The sequence below is a fragment of the Cebidichthys violaceus genome, unplaced genomic scaffold (assembly GCF_023349555.1).
Source record: "Cebidichthys violaceus isolate CVI_PGR_0920_01 unplaced genomic scaffold, fCebVio1.0.p SCAF_6, whole genome shotgun sequence".
Lineage (NCBI taxonomy): Eukaryota > Metazoa > Chordata > Actinopteri > Perciformes > Stichaeidae > Cebidichthys > Cebidichthys violaceus.
Genome location: NW_027176816.1, coordinates 12,661,574 through 12,681,976, shown reverse-complemented (window position 1 = coordinate 12,681,976; position 20,403 = coordinate 12,661,574). Strand labels below are relative to the sequence as shown.

The 20,403-nt window shown below is 40.4% G+C and overlaps 3 protein-coding genes across 4 annotated transcripts; 1 reads left to right on the top strand and 2 right to left on the bottom strand.

Annotated features, from left to right (window-relative positions):
• Window positions 1-721: 721 nt before the first annotated feature.
• On the bottom strand, window positions 722-4,454 carry mad2l2 (mitotic arrest deficient 2 like 2). Its single transcript, XM_068732998.1, has 8 exons — window positions 4,111-4,454; window positions 3,325-3,443; window positions 3,147-3,218; window positions 2,957-3,057; window positions 2,731-2,825; window positions 2,064-2,137; window positions 1,799-1,891; window positions 722-1,587 (listed from the first exon to the last, which is right to left on the bottom strand). The coding sequence occupies exons 1-8, from the start codon at window positions 4,148-4,150 to the stop codon at window positions 1,549-1,551; spliced, it is 633 nt and encodes a 210-aa protein (XP_068589099.1). The 5' UTR covers window positions 4,151-4,454; the 3' UTR covers window positions 722-1,548.
• A 2,544-nt stretch (window positions 4,455-6,998) lies between these two features.
• On the top strand, window positions 6,999-10,580 carry LOC137889334 (solute carrier family 25 member 45). 2 transcript variants are annotated; one of them, XM_068733142.1, is made up of 7 exons: window positions 6,999-7,084; window positions 7,248-7,304; window positions 7,392-7,435; window positions 7,530-7,601; window positions 7,711-7,899; window positions 8,754-8,988; window positions 9,854-10,580. In XM_068733142.1, exons 2-7 carry the CDS (start codon window positions 7,268-7,270, stop codon window positions 10,132-10,134), a joined length of 858 nt encoding a protein of 285 aa, XP_068589243.1. In that variant the 5' UTR covers window positions 6,999-7,084; window positions 7,248-7,267; the 3' UTR covers window positions 10,135-10,580. The 2 variants fall into 2 exon arrangements, with proteins under 2 accessions (XP_068589243.1, XP_068589244.1); XM_068733143.1 differs by lacking the exon at window positions 6,999-7,084 and having other exon boundaries at window positions 7,159-7,304.
• A 1,595-nt stretch (window positions 10,581-12,175) lies between these two features.
• Window positions 12,176-20,189, bottom strand: LOC137889333 (solute carrier family 35 member E2A-like). The gene is made up of 9 exons (XM_068733141.1): window positions 19,897-20,189; window positions 18,444-18,897; window positions 17,766-17,901; window positions 17,521-17,648; window positions 14,959-15,079; window positions 14,829-14,882; window positions 14,661-14,733; window positions 14,221-14,366; window positions 12,176-13,598 (listed from the first exon to the last, which is right to left on the bottom strand). Exons 2-9 carry the CDS (start codon window positions 18,721-18,723, stop codon window positions 13,349-13,351), a joined length of 1,188 nt encoding a protein of 395 aa, XP_068589242.1. The 5' UTR covers window positions 18,724-18,897; window positions 19,897-20,189; the 3' UTR covers window positions 12,176-13,348.
• Window positions 20,190-20,403: the final 214 nt, after the last annotated feature.

Genomic DNA, 20,403 nt, shown 5'->3' with positions numbered 1-20,403 from the left:
GACATGATTGGACTCAACTGATGTATAAGTTTGAATGCGGTTAAAAAAGAAAGGTTAATTTCATGTAGAATTGGCTTTTAAAACAACCTTTATAATCTGTCATTATGTTTTCATGTGGAGGAGTTGCATATCCAGGACAGACACCTCAGGTTGGATAGCTAAAGCCAGGTGTCACTGGGCCAGACTCTTAACATCAAAACTACACTGGATGACTAGGGAGAGCTCCGAGCCTGATTTGACTCAAAAATTATATTCTGCTTACCTCTAAACAACTCAACTTCAGCTGTGCCTGAGCAGCCTCAGTCCACCAAGCAACTTTAGCAAACTATGATGGAACCTGCAAAATGTCTGCCTAATAAATGTCACGGCAATGTAGAGTGCTAAAATAATACAGCGTCTGTGATCTTGTAGGATCACTGTAAGTTTAATGTGCTCTGAAGAAGTTTAGAGAACTGTGAAAACATTAGCTCTCATCTAATGACTGCACTTTTAACATAATGCAGTTATTTGGAAGCCTAGAGATGTTATCTTAATGTAACATTCTGGAGGATTGCTGTTTTTGTTTGCATATAGTAACTAGATCAGCTATATCAGGCCAATCTGAAACATGCTGTCTATTAGTGTGTGTGTGTGTGGTGCTGTGCTGTTGAAGACTTTAAAACATCTGCATTAAGGGTTATTCCATATAGAATAATCACAAAGAGTTTTCTTTTTTTTTTTAAATTACAATTTATTTTATATTTTCACATAGTTATCAGCATTAAAATTGTTCGTTTGTCACAACATAAAAAACTTTGAATTTGTCACATAACAATGGAGGCGAACAATACCACTGGTTGCATGGGAAAACAAACATGGGAAAACAAACCTTTTACTTCATAGTAACCCACCCAAAACTCTCACACTGCATCCCTGACCGATAATACTGTAGACACCATGAAAGGCCTGCTATAACTCAGTGTGACATTATAGTGGGTGGGAAAAAAACAAACTCTGACCTCACTGTGGACGTAAAAAGACAACCTCTAGGAAGCATTAGCAAAACAAATTCCCCACAAAAACAAACAATGTTTTACAGTGAACACACAACACATTTAAGGGTGACTGATACCTGTGGTTTGTAGATGTGGTAGATATTCGAGTTGATATCCGATACACTGGTCAACTGGAATTTTGCAACAATTTTATTGTCATGGAGCAACAGCTACATTTGGATCATACTGTTGTACTAAAGATCTGAATGGAAACTAAAGCAATCAAACACAATACATGGCAATAAAATTACAACCGTAATCATGCATATTTGGCATGCGATCAAATCACAGGTGGAGAGCAAACAATCTGGGCCAGATGTGATTCTTAATGAAATGTCTGTGTCACATCTGTCCAACCCTCAACGCTAGCTGCAGCATAATGCACACATCTCACCCACACACTCCACATCTCTTTCTTGATGATTCTATGTGTTCAACAAAAACTCAGGTTGTTCCAGGCAGCTCTGATTGACTGTGTTACATACTTTGCTAATGATTCAACATCATCACAGGCCTACGTTTTCTGGGCTCTCTCTTCCACATAGAGCTGCATCTGTTAAAGACAGAGAATAATCATAATCAGTAAGAGCAAGTGGGGGAATTTAAACATGACGTAATGAAGATTGATTACATGACGTAGTGAAAATTTATTACATAACTACATGATTTTGTTTCAGAGGTGTAGCAGATTACGACTACATGCTTATACATGTGTTTATCTTTGAGCAGATAAACGGATCGATGGGTGGGATGTTTCTGCTCACTTTCACTATGTCAGATGTCATGGTCTTCAGTGGGATGAGTCTCGGCTCCTGCATGTGGACCTCCTGCTCGTCGGCAACTATCCATGGAAAATCCTGGAGAGGGAAATGCACAAATGTGACCCAACAGATGCATGTCATTATTCAGTGTTTACATATTATTAGAGCTGATTGCAAAACTACCAAGAAGCAAACAGGCTAATCTGCTTTCATTAGCAGTCGCACATCATGTGTTAACCTGTAGGTTTGCGGTGTTTTAGAACCTCACCTTGATCACTTGAACCTTCTCCATGTTGCGTGTAGCAGCATCTCTAGTATGTACCAGTACTGTAAATGAACACCCTGTGACAAACAACAGGTCACAAATAAGTATGATTTGTACCCATTCCTACTTGACTATAATGTATGTATGCATCATTAAAAGCTGTCATTACACATTTGATTCTCTAGTCCCTGGACTTATTTCCTTGCATGCTTGTCCAATATGACTAATGTATTTTCAGTAGGGCTATTGCTAGAGAGTTGTGTCTGACACCTCACAGACTTATTTTTCCCCTCAGGTAGCTCCCAAATCCTGACTTCTTTGCCAAGATTGCTCTGCATTAATGCCAACCAAAGCCAATATTCTAAATTTGCATAGACATTGCAAGTAAACTGTCGATCACTGCCGGGATTTCATTTATTTAGTCAATCTGGTGTCATAACTTTCTGTACATGAAGTTGAAAGTTATATAAAGGTTTGTAAAGGTAGTTAGTCTTACAGAGAGGAGCATCACTGAAAAGTCGAGAGACTTATTTCTCTAGGTGCTAATACTGGATATTGGGCTGAATCATGTCAGGGAATCAGAGCAAATGATTTTTCACAATTTTCATGAAATTTTTAGGAACACATATTTGTCATGTGCATCTCTTTGTGTAATCCTCAGTGGCATTACCTGGTGGGTTATTATTTAAAACAGCATCACACACGCTGATCTTCAGGATGAACGCCCTCAGCAGCTGCTCCACGTGTGACAGTAATGTGTCGGAGCTGTAACAACAAAACCACAGGTAGTTAGTGACTGTGATCAGCCTGGAAATGTATGACAAAATAAGCATGTCGTTTATACTCACTACTAATGTATTCAAAAAACAAAAGAAGGAGAGGAAGAAGAGGAATACCTGATAGACAGTAGTGGAGGTTGGGAAATCTCAAACACAAATCTCTCTACTGGATGATGCTCTTTGTCCATGATGACCACCGAAACCTTCTCTGCATCATTCTGGGAAGGAAATGATTCAGAAGTGCGTACATGTACATGAGAGATGGTCACGTTTCTTAAATATACGTCAGTATCAGGTCATGACTTACCTTCTCAATGAGGGGCTTTACACAATGAAGTGTATCTTGTATATATTGATTCAGCTCTGGGTGACATGACATCTGGAAATCAACACACCAAACACTGAAGACCAATATTTGAGACACAAATACGTAAGCCTACCTAAGAGTGTGAGCATGTAATAGTTACACATATATTATTGTGTACCTGCACAGGTACATTGTATTTCTTTCTCTTCTGAAAAATCCCTGAGGGATAAACTTCACGGACATACAGGATGAGGTGAATAGCGACCTCCAGGAACTCACACAGGATGTCAGCAACCACTGGAGAAGAGGAGTCAAGTGGTTAATTACATCTCCATGCATTTCATTTGGTCTTATACAAAGACAAACTAACACCAAACTCAATGCAAATACACGGAAATTTAGTGTTGCCATATTACGGCTCAAGCAACGTCAAGTAAGAAAAAATTTACAGAAATAAACTGCAGTTATTCAATTCAATATATTTTGTATAGCCCAAAATCACAAATTTGCCTCAGAGGGCTTTACAATCTGTACACATGCAACATCCTCTGTACCAGGACCCTCACATTGGTACAGGATAAACTCCCCCAAACAAAACCTTTAACGGGATTTTTTTTTTTAAAAAAGGGAGAAACCTTAGAGAGAGCAACAGAGGAGGGATCTCTCTATCAGGATGGGCAGAAGTGCAATAGATGTCATGTGTACAGAATGAACAACATAACAGAGTTACAACACATTCATGCATATGACAGAAACGATTCATAATGACAGTAGTTATGTATTATGCTATGCCGAATAGGACAGCATGTACCTGTAATTCAGTTTGGCTAGGTCAAATTTAATTGCAAAATATTTATCAACTGCATTTTGTCAAAGCAACGTTTAACAGAATAGGGGCTATAAACTACCGCTAAAGGACGGATGATTGACTGTGTCGTGCCGTTGGTTTGTGTGGTTGACTCACCTTGTCCAAAATTGAGATCTTGCCTGGTTAAAGTTGTCATGTTTTCTATCTCAAAAACTGTCAAGTGAAACGAATAGCTAATTGTATAGCTAGCTAACGTCAGCAACGCGGTTGTCCGTCAAGCGTTCATTCTCTCGAGGCTGTCTTTAGTTGATATCCTTCTTTTATCACCGCTTGGATTGACGATGATAACCAATGGGAGGGGAGGAGTAGAATGTCAGTTTTCCCAAAGAACTACGGAAAAATATAAAAAATCCAGAGGCATGCCTCAAAGCGACCTGAGGACATAATTAATTCCACAGCCCGAAACCGCGACTTTTCCTCCGTTACCGAGCCGTATTGAAAGCTTGGTAGCGCATTGTATTGACGTCACTATTTGTTTACAAGTTTCCTACCGTCGACTGGTGATTACGTCAATTTGTCATACACGTCTGGGCTTGGTGGGGTATTTGAATGTGTTGAGAACAGCTCAAACTACGCCTTCGGCTATGGACATATTTGTGAAAAGCTAGGAACAGGATACGAGTTGTCGGTTGTTCGACAGGAATGCTGCTACTAAAGTGCACATTGACCCCTTTTTTCTTCTGGCTCCATTCCAGCACATTGAATTTCAAATGAAAAAGATTATTGCTTGGACAGTGTAGAAATCCCAGACCTTTTTTCTTTCTAGTCATCATTTCTAGTTTTTAAATCCTCAAACGAATCTGCAGGTTTCCTCAGCTCTACAGCCCATCAACAGTAAACACAGTTTACAACTAGTTAGTGAGCATACTGATACTTTATAGGCAGAGAGTAAATATTGGACTTGCATTCGCCTGGAGACCAAAAACATGACTAACTGAACCTTAGTTTTTCTACATGTCCTCCACGTTCGTCATACACACTTTTCCAGGTTATAATGTGTTTTGCATTTACAGCTACCTCTTAGTGGTCATTGCGGGTTTAAAAATGGTGAGTGAAAACACAATTTCCAAGTTGAAGAATGAATGAAAATGTATTGTTTACATCTGCAAACATAGAATAAATTGGATAGATGATAGATAGTTATAATTAGAATACTAGTGTTAGTTTTAAAATAATATTTTTTCAAGTCATATGGTCACATTCAAAACAGATGCCTAAGTATAAGCATAACACATCACAAAAAAGACAGCTTCTCGAGGCACCGAAACTGCAGCAAAAGTAGAACATAACTAAAATGCTGATGTGATTATCAGACTGACAATGATTAACACAGGTGGCCCTATCAGACGCCTGACGAATTTAGTTAGTAACTAACGGAACACTTGGCAGCACTGTAACTTCACAGTCATAGTTTGATTTCAAGTACAATGTGCTGAAATACATAGCCAACAGAATAAGCTTCTAACTGTCAACATACTCATGAATTACACACTATAGACTGTATATTACTTATTTGTAAAAGCGGGGCAGCGCATCAGTCAACAATTAACGTGCGGCTTGGCAAATTAGTGCACAGTGTCTGTTGACTTAATGCGGCGTATTTGGTGTGCAGCTCATTAAAAATAATTAAAAAAAATATGCCAAGGAATAAATACAATCCATCGTCTTTTTTGCTAAACTTTCGGAATACAAGACGACTTCAACCACGCAGCAAAGGTCGAACATAGTGGAATAAAATTAGCGGAAATTTTGCAATTCCACCTTCAAAATAAAATCGCATACACCTGGAAGACGAGGTGTTTAAGAAATCTAATATGCAACAAAGAAGCCCCGTTATTTGATCTTAATTGAATGTAAGTAGGCTATCCCATTGTCTCACATAATATTAACAGCCTGTGTAATCTCTCACTCTGCAAGTGGTTTGCTGCAAAAAATATTCGACTGAGAACATGCTACAGGTTTTGATTATGAAAAGGCCTTTGCAGAGGATAGCAATGCTTTAGAGATTATATGGTGGTGGAGACCTCGCATCTTTTCCAGAGTTCAAATTGGGGTTTGCTGCAAAAATATTTGACTGAGAGCATGTTACACATCGAATTGCACTTTTGAATGGTCTGAAATGTCATACTTTAAATTTTTACTGTGAACTGACTTGAATGAATAACACAGATAGATGTATACAACTACAACTGAAGGCACAGGTATAAAATCATTTCTTACAATTTTACATGCTTTTTTTAACTAGGCTACTTAACTTGATAAATTAAATTTTGCGATAATTTATCTTTTTACTTTAATGTATGTTTATTTGAGCTGTTACTCAGATCGTGTTTACATGAGGCATATTTGTATTTTGGGCCTCAACATGATTTGATTTTTGCTATATTAGCAGTAATGTGCTAAATGACTGTGTGGGCTATGTATGCATGCTACGGCCCTATATTTGGTAACAACACTTATGCCAATAAGTAGAATACAATTTAAATTAAAGTGATCACAATCATTTTACAGCGGTGGTTGACAAACACACTAACGTATTTATTGGTTACGCTATTACACTGTAAAACTCTAACGTTGTGCCTAAACCAGTATAGCTACCTGGCATATTATTGTATGTTGTCATACAGTAGATCAACTTTTTTGTTTGGACCCTAAAGCGGTCTTTATTATATAAGGTAGACGAGTCAAACAGGAAATGCTCTTGCAAATGTTGCTTAGAGTCTGCAGAGTCAAAGATCGTTTATGACCGTTGAGATTGAGGGGAAACAGTGATGAGGTTGACACTGTGCAGGATTATTCTGAAGGAACCGACATTCTAACAACGAGGCGACTCTTACAAAAGGAAGGCAATGCAGTCTATTTTAAATATAACCTTTTGTTTTTCGCATGATAATGCTGTTGACACACCGTATGATAATGTGTAAACGAGCTGTTTTAGCACGCGCAATGTAGTTATGTTTACCGTTAGACAGGCTAACGCTAATCAATAACGTTTAAAGTAAAGTCAAATAGAATGAACCTATGGGAAATGAGACGTCCTATGTCATATGATGCTAAATCCTCTACTCAGGTGACATCGTTATAATACTACTTGGGCGGGGGGGGGGGGGGGGGGGATACATTCAGTGTTACATGTTTCAGGATTCCGTCCAAAGTCGGTTCCCTTTATAGCTGCTGTAAAGCAGAACACTCAGGTTATCACATCTGTAACACCACAAACACGTTGTTTGCAGGTTGTGAAGTTTTGCAAGACATGCCTTTTATGGAATTCGTAGCCGGGAGTATTTCCGGTAAGAACAACTTTGCATTAATCGTTGACTGAACGCAGTATTTTTTATTCATGTGGAGAAATAACACATCTTTGTTGGTCATCGTAGGTGCACTGGGACTGGCAGTTGGACATCCATTAGACACTGTGAAGGTTGCATGAACTATATTATACACACTGAAATCTGTAAAAATGACCAGATGTCTTACAAACTATATTCATTTCACACCTTGTGTTTCATTTGTAGGTGCGCCTGCAGGCCCAGTCTGTGTATAAAGGGATAATTCACTGTATGTCTAAAACATACTCTAATGAAGGGGTAGGTGTTATGTCTTCTTAATGCTTAAACAGCAGCCTCAGCCAGAAAACAAATGACAGAAAGTATTGATGCATGCTTATTCATCTGTTAATATGCTTTATTATATCAGCTCCATGGATTCTTCAAGGGCATGGCATTTCCAGTGCTGACCACTGGCATCACCAACTCTGTTGTCTTTGGCTCTTACAGTAATGCCTTAGATTACCTCACTCAGTCCCAGCACAGCGACCGCGATCAGGGCAAACCGGTCTCTGCTGCACAGGTCTTCTCTGCCGGCTGTTTCTCGGGCCTGATGCAGGTAAGAACACCTGGCTGATGTTCACTGGCTGGGTTCATCTAAAGCACCTTTGCAGGAACATTGCTGCAGATATATACCGTCATGATGACTGACATTTTTCAGGGTGTGACATCTCTATTCACAGAGATAACAGCTAATTAGTTATATAGTTTCACTTAGACTTCAGGAGAATTGAGATATTATGTGGAGACAAGACAAGTGTAATGTGCTACTGGCCCCTAGAGGTTGCCATGTTCATCACATCCCACAAAACTAAAGGCTTTTGTCAGAGTGGGGTGAAGAATGTGATCAGATGCAGGCGTCTGAGGAGAGGCCAAGGGTTCATGAAACTTCCAGCAATCCACCATGTACATTAAGATATTTACTGTGTTTGGTTAGAGATTTAGCCTAATGCGTTGGCCCAAGTAAAGGCTGGAAAGTTGAAGTATAACTAAATAGTGGTCAACACACCATGTCACTGACAAAAGTGTCAGTCAAGCGGGCGCCAAAATCATGAGAAGTAATTGGTGAATTCCTCATAAAAATACAAAAGCAGGAGGAACACATGCTGTTGCCTTTGCAATGAGATGTTTGTGTGACCATAGTAGAGTGGAGGAAATCAGAGCTATGAGTTCTGCCTCTATCAACTATACTTGCGGATGGAACTGGTGGGACATACTTCATTGTCAGCAAATATCTGGCTACAGGAATAACTTGTTTAAGTCTTTGTTGGTTTTAGTCTTTTCATGGGACTTGTTGTCAGTAAAAAGATAGTCCTAAAACCTTAGATAAAACCTTAAATACTGAATAGAATTTCTTTTATTAATTACATATAATTTGGAATGTAATAACACTCAAACTTAAACTGCTTTCAGGTGTGTGTTTACGCACCAATTGACCTGGTGAAGGTGCGTCTGCAGGGTCAAACAACAGTTAAAAGATACCGTGGACCGGTTCATTGTGTCGCCGTCATCCTGAAGGAGGAAGGACCCAAGGGTCTGTTCAGGGGAGGGCTGGCCATCGCCCTGAGGGACATACCCTGCTATGGACTCTACTTTCTTCCCTACGAAGTCACTCGAAAGGCTCTGACCAAGAGCGGCAAAGAGCCAGGTCAGTGTCGGAGGAAAAAGTGCAACATTACATGTGTGAAATATGGAGTGTCATTTTTGTCAGGAAAGTTAATGAATGAAATGTTGGAAATAATAAAGAAATATGAATGGAAAATCGAAATGATGACATGGTAAGCCAACTTTTTCCTTTAAGTCAAAATTGTGAAATACTACGATACATTTATACTATGCTATTTTTAAATTAAGAAGTAAAACTCCGGAGATAATACATCATAATTAAAATTTTACTTTGTGTCTCATGATATTGATTTAGTTTGCACATAGTATTGGAAAAGTCATAATTTAAACAAGACCTAATATTGACTCGGTATCTCATGCATTTGATTTAGTGCATACGTTTGACTTACAGTATTATCTCATAATTTACCTGTTTTTGTCTTGTCCTGGTGTAAGTGGGTTTCTATATTTAAGAAACAGATAAAACAAATTTAAAAAGGGATGATGTAACGTTGGTGAGTCCAGCTTTAAGATAAAATCAAATAAGCTAATCCTATATTAGTCCCGCAATGGGGAAATTTACAGGATTTCAGGAGCATAGTGGATAGTGCAAACAAGAGAAATAGTAAAAAACAATGTATCAAAACAAGTATCATAAATAAGTAATAAACAGTAAAGGATAATAACTAAGTGAAAAAAAGGAGCTGCTGTAAAAGGCTGCCACTCGTGCGGCGCCGGAAGTATTCTTTCTCTGGATGGAGCTTTGTTAACTGCTATCCAGGCGACAGTTTGTTTTTAGTTTTCATTCAGCAATTCTAAATGTCCAGGTTTATTTGAATCTAATGTCATTTTTCAGAACAGACACACCTTCAATGAGTCACATTGTTCACTAACGTTTCTGTGCTCAGGTATGTTTGCAATAATGATGGCAGGTGGCATGGCGGGTGTGGTGACCTGGTCCTTCGCCACGCCAATGGATGTGGTGAAAGCCCGGCTCCAGATGTCGGGGGCCGGCGGCAGGGAGTACACAGGGGTCCTCCACTGCATGAGAGTGAGCTATAGAGAGGAGGGAGCAAGGGTCTTCTTCAAAGGCCTTCTACTGAACAGCCTGAGGGCTTTCCCTGTCAACGCCGTCACCTTCCTCAGCTACGAGAGTCTGATGAGGATGTACTGCCCACCGACGAGATGACCTCACTCATGACGGGCAGTGGGTCCTCTCCTTGCCGTTGAAAATCGAAAAAAGATCTTCCCGTGGATATTCTCAGGGTTACTTAACATAACCAGTTGAAACAGTCTCAGTTGTAGACAGTTTTAAGATGAGTGTTGACTCACTGTTGGAATTTCTAAACGTCTTTGTGAAATGGGTCAACTCCTCTGAAGCTATAGTGTCTGAAACCTGAACATATCTTGGCACCTGAGACTTGATCCGCCGGTTAAGCTGCTCATGTTTATGGACGTCAAATCCGCTGTATTTGAAAAATATGTGACGCTGTAACCTTGTTCTAGACAGAGACTTGTTTTTCACCATAGGTTTTATTTTATTACAAAGCATTTTATTCTATTACAAAGCATTTTATTCCTCTCAAGTGCACACATACAGTGAATTATTTCATAATAAATAAACAATACAAAGAATGTACATGATTTCATTATTAGTGACGGGTCCATGGAGTCATTCAAGTTGTCATTCGAAATTGTATCTTGAATGCCAACACATAAATAAACTGTGTGTATACAAATAGATGGAAGACAACCATGCATTCAAAGTCTCTAGCTGTTGAGACTCAACTCATTGATTAACAGCCTCCGTGTCATTTTAATATACTGCTATGTTGGTCTGTATTCATGTAATTGTTTGCATGTGGAAATGAGATCCATCATCTGTTGCTCTCAGGTTAGATCGGTTACCGGTATTGTTCTGTTCTCATACAGCGGATATTGATGTCTCCGGGGTTCATTCAGTTAATTTTTTGGTCAGTATAGGGGTCCTGTTTTCCCTGACCAGTTTGTGCTGTTTGCACCAGCACTTCAGTCCCGTCTCCTTGTGACTTGAAGACTCGAGACTTGAGTTGGCACTATCCCTTCTGATCTTAAAAGTCAACCCCGCGGTTGGGTGGACCTAGAGTTAAAGCTGCTATAGTTTACAGCATTACATTAACAACAGATCAAACGACTTTGGGTTATGTGATAAAGGGTCACTCGAAGTGACAAAGTCAGAGAAAAAAAACAAACGATTCTGCAGTTTCCCTCAGCTCTACAGCCCCTCAACAGTAAACAGTTAGCAACCAGTTAGTGAGAATACTGGAGTAGAGACTTTATAGGCAGAGAGTAAATATTGGACTTGCATTCGCCTGGAGATCTAAAACCTGACTGTAACTGAACCTTAGTGCTTCTCCAGGTCCTCCACGGGGTGTGTATGACGAACATACACACTTTCTTCAGGTGATAATATGTCAGTGTTTTGCATTTACAGCTACCTCTTCGTGGTCATTGCGGGTTTAAGAGTGGTGAGTGAAAACACAAGTTCCAAATTGAAGAATGAATGAAAATGTATTGTTTATGTATCTGCAAACATAGAATAAATTGGACATATGATGGATAGTTATAATTAGAATACTAGTGTGTATTTAAATCAACGATGTAACCCGAGATCGCTGTAACTGTGTAAAAAATGTTTTTGTATTTTCAATGTGCTGAAGAGAAAACATTTCTTTTAATTTTCTGCCATCAAAAACATCCTCACTAACGAGTTACATTAGTTCATAATTATTTAATTTTTTTACATAATTAATTTGCACATTCCCAAACAAAATGCTCTCTTTTACCCTTCCCTCTTCTAAACTTTTACTGACTGTGCGTGTGTCATACACAGTCAGTCAGTAAAAAAAGATTGCTTCTCGATGCACAAAAACTGCAGCAAAAGTATAAAACTTACTAAAATGCTCAAACTGATGTGATTGTCAGACTGACGAGATTAACACAGCTTGGTCCTTTCATACGCCTAATGGATTTAGTTAGTTACTAACCTAGGAACACATTTTGGAAAGAAGCCGGGACGCACACACCAGTAGAGCAGGAGACTTGAGGCAGTATGATTGAAGCAGTAGGGTCAGAATAAGATTCATATGCACATTAGATCATTGGCACCATGCAACCGTTTTTGGCAAAGTGTCAACGTGGACCTATTCATGAGCAGCCGATGTATGTTTGAAAGTAGCAACGACGTCAGGGGGGGTTGCAGAGATGACACTTTCATGAGTGGTATAGGTTTTACACTGAATCCTACTGGGATAAATGAACAGTGGTTCGATCCAAGCGTTTTATGAAAACTGGTATATTACAAGTTGGGATTATTTTTGTTATGTTATTGGTCCGGTTCTTTGGTCCGGTTCTTTGTGGTAATAATGCTGCAATCATCTGACCAACAAACAGTCCATCAGACAGCTTGTAAACAAGCAGCTTTGCTGCAGAAATTTACTTGATTTTGGGTGGAAAAACCAAAAGTGAGTGAATTCGTGACATTGCCTACGATCCCTCATTGCACAAGAAAACTGAGTTCAAACAACGACAGTAAGTACAGTAGGTCAATCTGAGTATTTATTCAGTTTGCCTTCTGATGTGAATAACTTGGTGGTCTGTTTAAACCCGTTTGATTGTCTGACTGAACTGACAGAGCCGATGGACTGAGCTATGAAAGTAAAAACACAACTTGTAATAAACCGTTTTTCTAAAAGAGTATGAATGTGTGATCTACAGCACCTCATCGATCCATTCATTCTCTAAGGCTCTTTTCCTACTGAAGGCTGCTATCCCAGCATGCACTGGGGGAAGAAACAGTTTAAAAACAAAAGAAAAAAAAAAGTAAGTGCATAAACCCTTACATACACCTACCACACTTGGAGGATGAGCATTCCTGGAATGCAGTATGCGGCTTTCAAATGTTCCACATTGTTCAAAATGTGTCAGACGTGCTTCCAAAAAGCCTCAGGCACCAGTCCCCTATTTACATCTCAATTCAGATGCAGTCAAGATCAATTTTACATGTTAGGATACAGTGTAGGAAAAACAAACAGAATTAAAATCTTACAGCTTCAATGATTTAAAAATATGTATACATTCAGCAGCTGCTGAACCACAGACGAGAGATAAACCAGCACACTCTGGAATGCAAACGCAAGACAAAAGGGCTTACAGAAGTCACTTCCTTCAAAAAGCTGAAGGACACCCTGAGCTTTCCCGTTTTTACTGACCCATATCAGACAAAGCAAAGAATCAAGGATGTGTAAGAGCGTAATCAGGTTTGGGACAAAGTCAGAACAAATATCCAGTCATCATGGCTCGACAGCCATGGTAAAGCAAATAAGGATTTTTGTTCACACCTCGACCCCATTTCAGGCAGCATTTCAGTCGTTATTTCCGAGTCCTCGGTGCGACTGAGGAGCATGGACGTTCTCGTCCTGCAGAAGTGGTTTGTAGTTCTGCTCGGCGGCCATGGCCTTGAAGGTCGCCCTCTGCATCTGCCGGGCCCTGTTGTACAAAAAGACCCCGACGAACACTAGGAGGGTGCCGATGGCGCTTAGGAAGTTGATCTGGTTGCTGAACACGATGACGCTCAGCCAAACAGACAAGGCATGTTTGACAGTGCTGGCGACACTGAGGAAGAGATGAGGGTTTTTACTGTAAGCATGGACTTAACTACAAATGAATCAGAATTCATGGCCTGGACAAGTTCGTTATCAATTATGAGAAACATGATGAAGACGCCAGGCTCACGCCCATTTGGTTACAAGTCTGTATGACAAGACGTGGCGGAGTTCAGTGGAAATAGGACAGATTGGTCAGAGCACAGTGCCACAGTATTGCATGTAGAGGGTTTGAATGAATATATACCAGTAAACAGACAGATGTGTAAAATCGGTGCAGTTCCCCTTTAAGATAAACTGAAATTGAAGATTTGCAGCATGCATGCATGGCTGGAAAATAAGCACATGAAGCAATGTTGTTATCGAATAAGCACAGATCCTATCCGGCATGTTGATAAACTTAACCAAGAACTCTGCACCAAGATAAAAGGGGTCATATTCAGGTAGGTTTACCCAAGAAAGTGGCCAACAGGGTGTATAATTATCTAGCTTTATCAGAACACCTAACCCTGCAGCTGGTATGCGCTAGTTGGGACAAAGGTAAGGTATGGTGACACAAGTGACTACAAGAGACAAAAAGGTTGTCAACGGCTTCAGTGAAAATTAAAAGCCATGTCATGAACCTCTCCCACCTGAACGTTACTGGGGAAATCCGTCCCATGAGAGCATAGGCAGTGACGCTCTGCAGGTGGAACAGGCCGCCGTCCAAAAGCAGCAAGAGGACAATGTCTTGGCTGAAGATGAAGCTCTGCCCATTCTTCCCGATCACTGGGATGTCCTGGACACAAAGAGACGGAGCATGACAAACATAAACATCACAAACTGTATTTTTAATTAACAAACGATCAACACATCCGTTTTATAGGTCCTGACGGTTTTCTTATGTAAATATTGCTATTGTATTGCCTAACATCTGATAGAAATGAGCAGTGTCATACTGCTTTGTATTTAAGAAAATGAACACCGCAAATGAAGACAGACTTTAGGTATTTACCGTACTATACATACACTCGCCTAACTGGAACAGTAATTCAGCACAGCAATAATTAGAGCAATTGTGTGTTTGTCCTACCAAGAGGAACACCCAGGCAGGTATAAGCATGATAACTGCCGCTGTACTGGTGTAGAACTGCAATTCTGCAGGGCTGAAAAAAGTCGTTATAACAACAGTTTGATTGCACACACTTCAACAATTTTGCCATTGTGAATCAGAGGGGTCACAAATGCAAATGTCTTTTACCTGAACTTGTACGTGTCTCCACTCAGCAGTTTTTTGGAGAACACGTTCTGCAAACTGAGAATCAGACATAAAAAGGGGTTAGATAAAGCGTTGCACTGCCGCGGTATAGTTGCGTTGAGCGCTGCAGTACCAGTCCATGACGTTGGTGGAGAGAGCGGCAGAGAAGCCGAGCATGTTGAAACTGATCTCCGAGGCGGTGCAGAGGGCCAGGCCTGCCATGACAGGGAACAGGGAGAGGTTCACCCACAGCCCTGCAGATTGGAAGACAAACAGCGCACACACAATGATGCGAGTCATCACATTTATCGACACAAAGCCCTTGACCTGAATATGCTTTTCATTACATTACAGTCATTTAGCAGACGCTTTTATCCAAAGCGACTTACAATTCAGTATCTATCTCCACACTGTAGACGCAGCTACGGGAGCAATTTTGGGGTTTAGTGTCTTGCTCAAGGACACATTGACATGAGACTAGCAGAGCAGGAGCCGAGGATCGAACCACCGACCCTCTGATTGAAAGGCGGCCCTGCTCTCCACTTAGCCACGGTCACCCCCGTGGCAGTCCTAAGGTAGGACCATATTTCATGCATTAATGCAAACAAAAAGTTGAAGTGTCCAATGGAAGTGTTGGAAAATAAAATGTTTTACTCCAAACAGCTATCAAATTAACCTTACTTTGTGAGCTTTACTGTTTTATACATCATCTCAAGGATTCATCTTTGGATCTAACCGCCTTGACGCTTCTACTTAAAGCGTCTGAGCAGTCTGCACAGAGACAGGTGTTAGACGCTTGTCGATTTTTTTGTCATCTGTTTGGATGACTACAGTGAGTTATGTGCATCAAGTAACCTGTGACAATGCTTTCAGTGCATCTTGACACGTTACATGTTGTTCGAGTAAGATTCAGAAAATGTCACATTTAAGTATACGACTGAAGAGAAAGACATTCAATTTCCCCTAAAGCCCTGGTATCCTGACATTTTATACAGACATACAGTTGTGGTCAAAAGTTTACATACACTTGTAAAGAACATAATGTCATGGCTCTCTTGAGTTTCCAGTTATTTCTACAACTCAGATTTTTCTCTGATAGAAGTATTTGTTCCAATCACTCTTTGTCACAAAAAACATTCATGAAGTTTGGTTCTTTCATGACTTTATTATGGGTTAACAGAAAAAGTGACAAAATCTGCTGGGTCAAAAATATACATACAGCAACATGAATTAGCAATTTTGGTGACTTAGAAAGTTGTGTCAATGAAATGAGCTTCATAGCATGGCCTCTTAACTTCTTGTGAGTGATTATGAGTGACTACAACTGGTGACTTCTCTGAGGCCATTTAAATAGGGCTCATTGGATACAAACGCCCACAAACGCTACAATGGGAAAGTCAAAGGAGCTCAGCATGGATCTGAAAAAGCGAATCATTGACTTGAACAAGTCAGGAAAGTCACTTGGAGCCATTTCAAAGCAGCTGCAGGTCCCAAGAGCAACAGTGCAAACAATTGTTTGTAAGTATAAAGTGCATGGCACTGTTTTGTCACTGCCACGATCAGGAAGAAAACGCAAGCTATCACCTGCTGCTGAGAGAAAATTGGTCAGGAGGGTGAAGAGTCAACCGAGAACCACCAAAAAGCAGATCTGCCAAGAATTAGAAGCTGCTGGAACACAGGTGTCAGTGTCCACAGTCAAGCGTGTTTTGCATCTCCATGGACTGAGAGGCTGCCGTGCAAGAAGGAAGCCCTTGCTCCAAAAGCGGCACCTTAAGGCTCGACTGAAGTTTGCTGCTGATCACATGGACAAAGATAAGACCTTCTGGAGGAAAGTTCTGTGGTCAGACGAAACAAAAATCGAGCTGCTTGGCCACAATGCCCAGCAATATGTTTGGAGGAGAAAAGGTGAGGCCTTTAACCCCAAGAACACCATGCCTACCGTCAAGCACGGTGGTGGTAGTATTATGCTGTGGGGCTGTTTTGCTGCCAATGGAACTGGTGCTTTACAGAGAGTAAATGGGATAATGAAGAAGGAGGATTACCTTCAAATTCTTCAAGATAACCTAAAATCATCAGCCCGAAGGTTGGGTCTTGGGCGCAGTTGGGTGTTCCAACAGGACAATGACCCCAAACGCACATCAAAAGTGGTAATGGAATGGCTAAATCAGGCTAGAATTAGGGTTTTAGAATGGCCTTCCCAAAGTCCTGACTTAAATCCCATTGAGAACATGTGGACAATGCTGAAGAAACAAGTCCATGTCAGAAAGCCATCAAATTTAACTGAACTGCACCAATTCTGTCAAGAGGAGTGGTCAAAGATTCAACGAGAAGCTTGCCAGAAGCTTGTGGATGGCTACCAAAAGCGCCTAATTGAAGTGAAAATGGCCAAGGGACATGTAACCAAATATTAGCACTGATGTATGTATGTATGTATGTATGTATGTATGTATGTATGTATGTATGTATGTATACCCAGCAGATTTGATCACTTTTTCTGTTAACCCATAATAAAGTCATGAAAGAACCAAACTTCATGAATGTTTTTTGTGACAAAGAAGTATCTGTTCCAATCACTCTATCAGAGAAAAATCAGAGTTGTAGAAATAACGGGGAAACTCAAGAGAGCCATGACATTATGTTCTTTACAAGTGTATGTAAACTTTTGACCACAACTGTACATCTGTGTGTCCTCTACCTGTGTACTCCCCGAGGATCAGCCTGGACATGATGACAGTGAAGATGGGTGCCGAGCTCTTCACCGTCTCCGCAAAAGACACCGCCACGTTTTTCAGGCTCACCAAGCCCAGAACCACTGTACTAAACCTGACAAATGGAGATAAAGGTGACGCAAATACTGGATTTTTTGTAAAAAAAAAAAAAAAAATCTATTAGCTAATCTACTTTATTAAATTACTTACTAAAAAGAGAGCGGGGACCCACCTCATGAGCCCAACAAACAGCATGATCATGATGAAGTTGGTGGGGTACTCAGTTCTGGACTTGTGCTGGTACAGGCAGCAGGGCACATACATCTTTAGGAAGCCTATGACGGTGGTGGAGAGCATCTGAATAGCCCCTGCGGAGCAGCAACAAACAACTACTTATTTTTTCGAGACATAAAAATGCGTGATTTCAAAAATCTATCATAGTGAACAATTTGATGCATTTAAAATACTAATATTTTATGTCAAAGTTACATCGTCATCAAATGGAATGCATCGCACCTTAAATATTTTGCACAAATGACAAATGTAGAGTTGGAAAAAATAAATTTTTAGAGGAAAACCAATCAGCTAATGTGGTCACTGTGAAGAAAGGTCATTTGAACTTGGTTTCTGCTTGCATTAAAAATGACATATCTCAAGCAAGCTACATGTTTCTGCAAGTCGTTTAACGCCTGGAAGGCAGGAAGTCAATCTTAAGACTCATAGTGTGCTTTATAAATGTTCAGCAGTAACCCAAAATACATATGCATGTATAAAGAGTTAACCCTGCAAAACCACCAGTACGGTTCTATGAGATGTTACTAGTCACAAAAACATACAAGGCAATAACGTTACAATAAACGTGCTATGCCTAATTTAGTCTAGCTAGTAGCATAAGCATCCTTTTCTTTACCCAGCATGCTGGGCTCCCCCTCCAGCAGCGACAGGATGTATTTGTTAAGGAACAGGGTGCAGAAGCTGAAGAAGTACCAGAGGCCCAGGTAGGTCAGCGAGCGCCAGTTCCACACCCCGGACTCCGCCTCGATCATTGTAGTCTCTGTGACCGTGAGCTTTAGCACCTGCTCCCCCGACAGGCTGTCTCTGCGGGCCACCACCACTCGGTCCTGGTGGGTGCGAAGCGGTGACAGCATCCGCCACAGCGGGAGAGTGGCAGTCTGCTTGCTACCCGGCATCCCGCCTACCGCCCGTGGGCCCCCGAAAGGTGGGTGTAGAGATAGAGGGAGGCGAGGGTTCGATGAGAGTTTTGAGCGTTAGTCCATCTTCTGATTGATCAGTCTGTCAGTCTTGCGCTCAATGCTTTAAGCCCAGGTGTCCCCGGTCCTCTGGAGCAGAAGCTGGAAAGTCTTCTGTCAGGTGAGAGACACAAATCATCATCCTCTGTGTATACACTAGTAAACATCACATGTTGGGATCATACTGTGTCATTCACAATGATTGTCCATTCACTTGCTACAGCTTTTTAAATAACATACATACACACTAATATATATATATATATATATATATATATATATATATATATATATATATATATATATATATATATACACACACATCTGTCCGTGCTGAACTTCCCTCCATCTGTCTGTTGTCACCTGTCTGTCTTGAAATATGCATGTCTTTTATTGTTGTCTGACTGACTTATATAATTCACATACTCTGCATGCTTTTATGTCTAGTGCCTCTGACATGGATGTTTTATAGTGTCTAACAATGCAGCATAATATTGTCTTTAGTCCATGTTTCTATTTAACATAGTTATCCCTCACTTTATTGACTTTGAGTGTGTTGAATTTAAGAGCCACTGTGTTGCATGTCTTGTTAGTACTTGACAATGTAGTATAAGAGTCTCCTGAATGATGATACTACTTATATTAATATTCTCACTTCTTTCATTGTTTCTGCACGCATTGTAAAGGGTCAATATTGCATAACTTTGTAAACTACTACACTGATGCTACAAACACCTATGTTGAACCACTATTTCGTAATTCTCTCTCTCTCTCTCTCTCTCTCTCTCACACACACACACACACACACACACACACACACTCATATTCAAGTGAGCACTCGTTTGAGCTAACGTTAACTTAACTGAGCGTGTCACTGAAGGAAGACCGAGAATAACACGCGAACTAAACACGGAAGACTTTACAAACAGACTGTGCTACTTGGTGTACCGTTAACTGTCAATACAACAACAGTGTCGGTTCCGTATCTTTTAAAAACAACCTGAGCTTTGATGCTAATGAAACAACACAGCATATACACATGGTGTAGGTGAATTAATTAGGGCGCAAGGTATCAGGATTTAAATGCAAACTCAAAATGTAAAGAACTCTTACCTCTTAGACACTGGGTGCTTTAACTTAGAGTGAGAAATATCGCAAAACCCAGCCGGTCAACGAGACAACAGAGAGCGTTGTAAAAGGAGGAAGTTGCCCATTGACGTTAGCTAGCCGCTGTCTCGTGCGGTAGCATGGGAGCGAAATGAGTGGAGGCTACAGAGCCAGCCGTGCTGTCCGCCATGTTCCACCACACTTCCTGTACACAAACATCACCTATATATCTGGGTCACCCATATCGAGAATATGCGCACCTGACTTTGAGACGTGGCTGTTAACAATCAATGCACCGCGTCAAGTTAACCCGAAAGAACAACACAATTAAAGCAAACCCTTTCAAAATAAGACAGAAATTCTCGAATTAAATGCAATACACATTACTGGCTTACTTGGCCGTGTTAGATGGGTAAAGTTTAGCGGGGGTTCAAACGCATCGAATAGCAGTTTTTGCTCTGTAAATGTTAAATATGTATTTATTGTAAATTAGTGTCTTTCGCCAGAATAAAA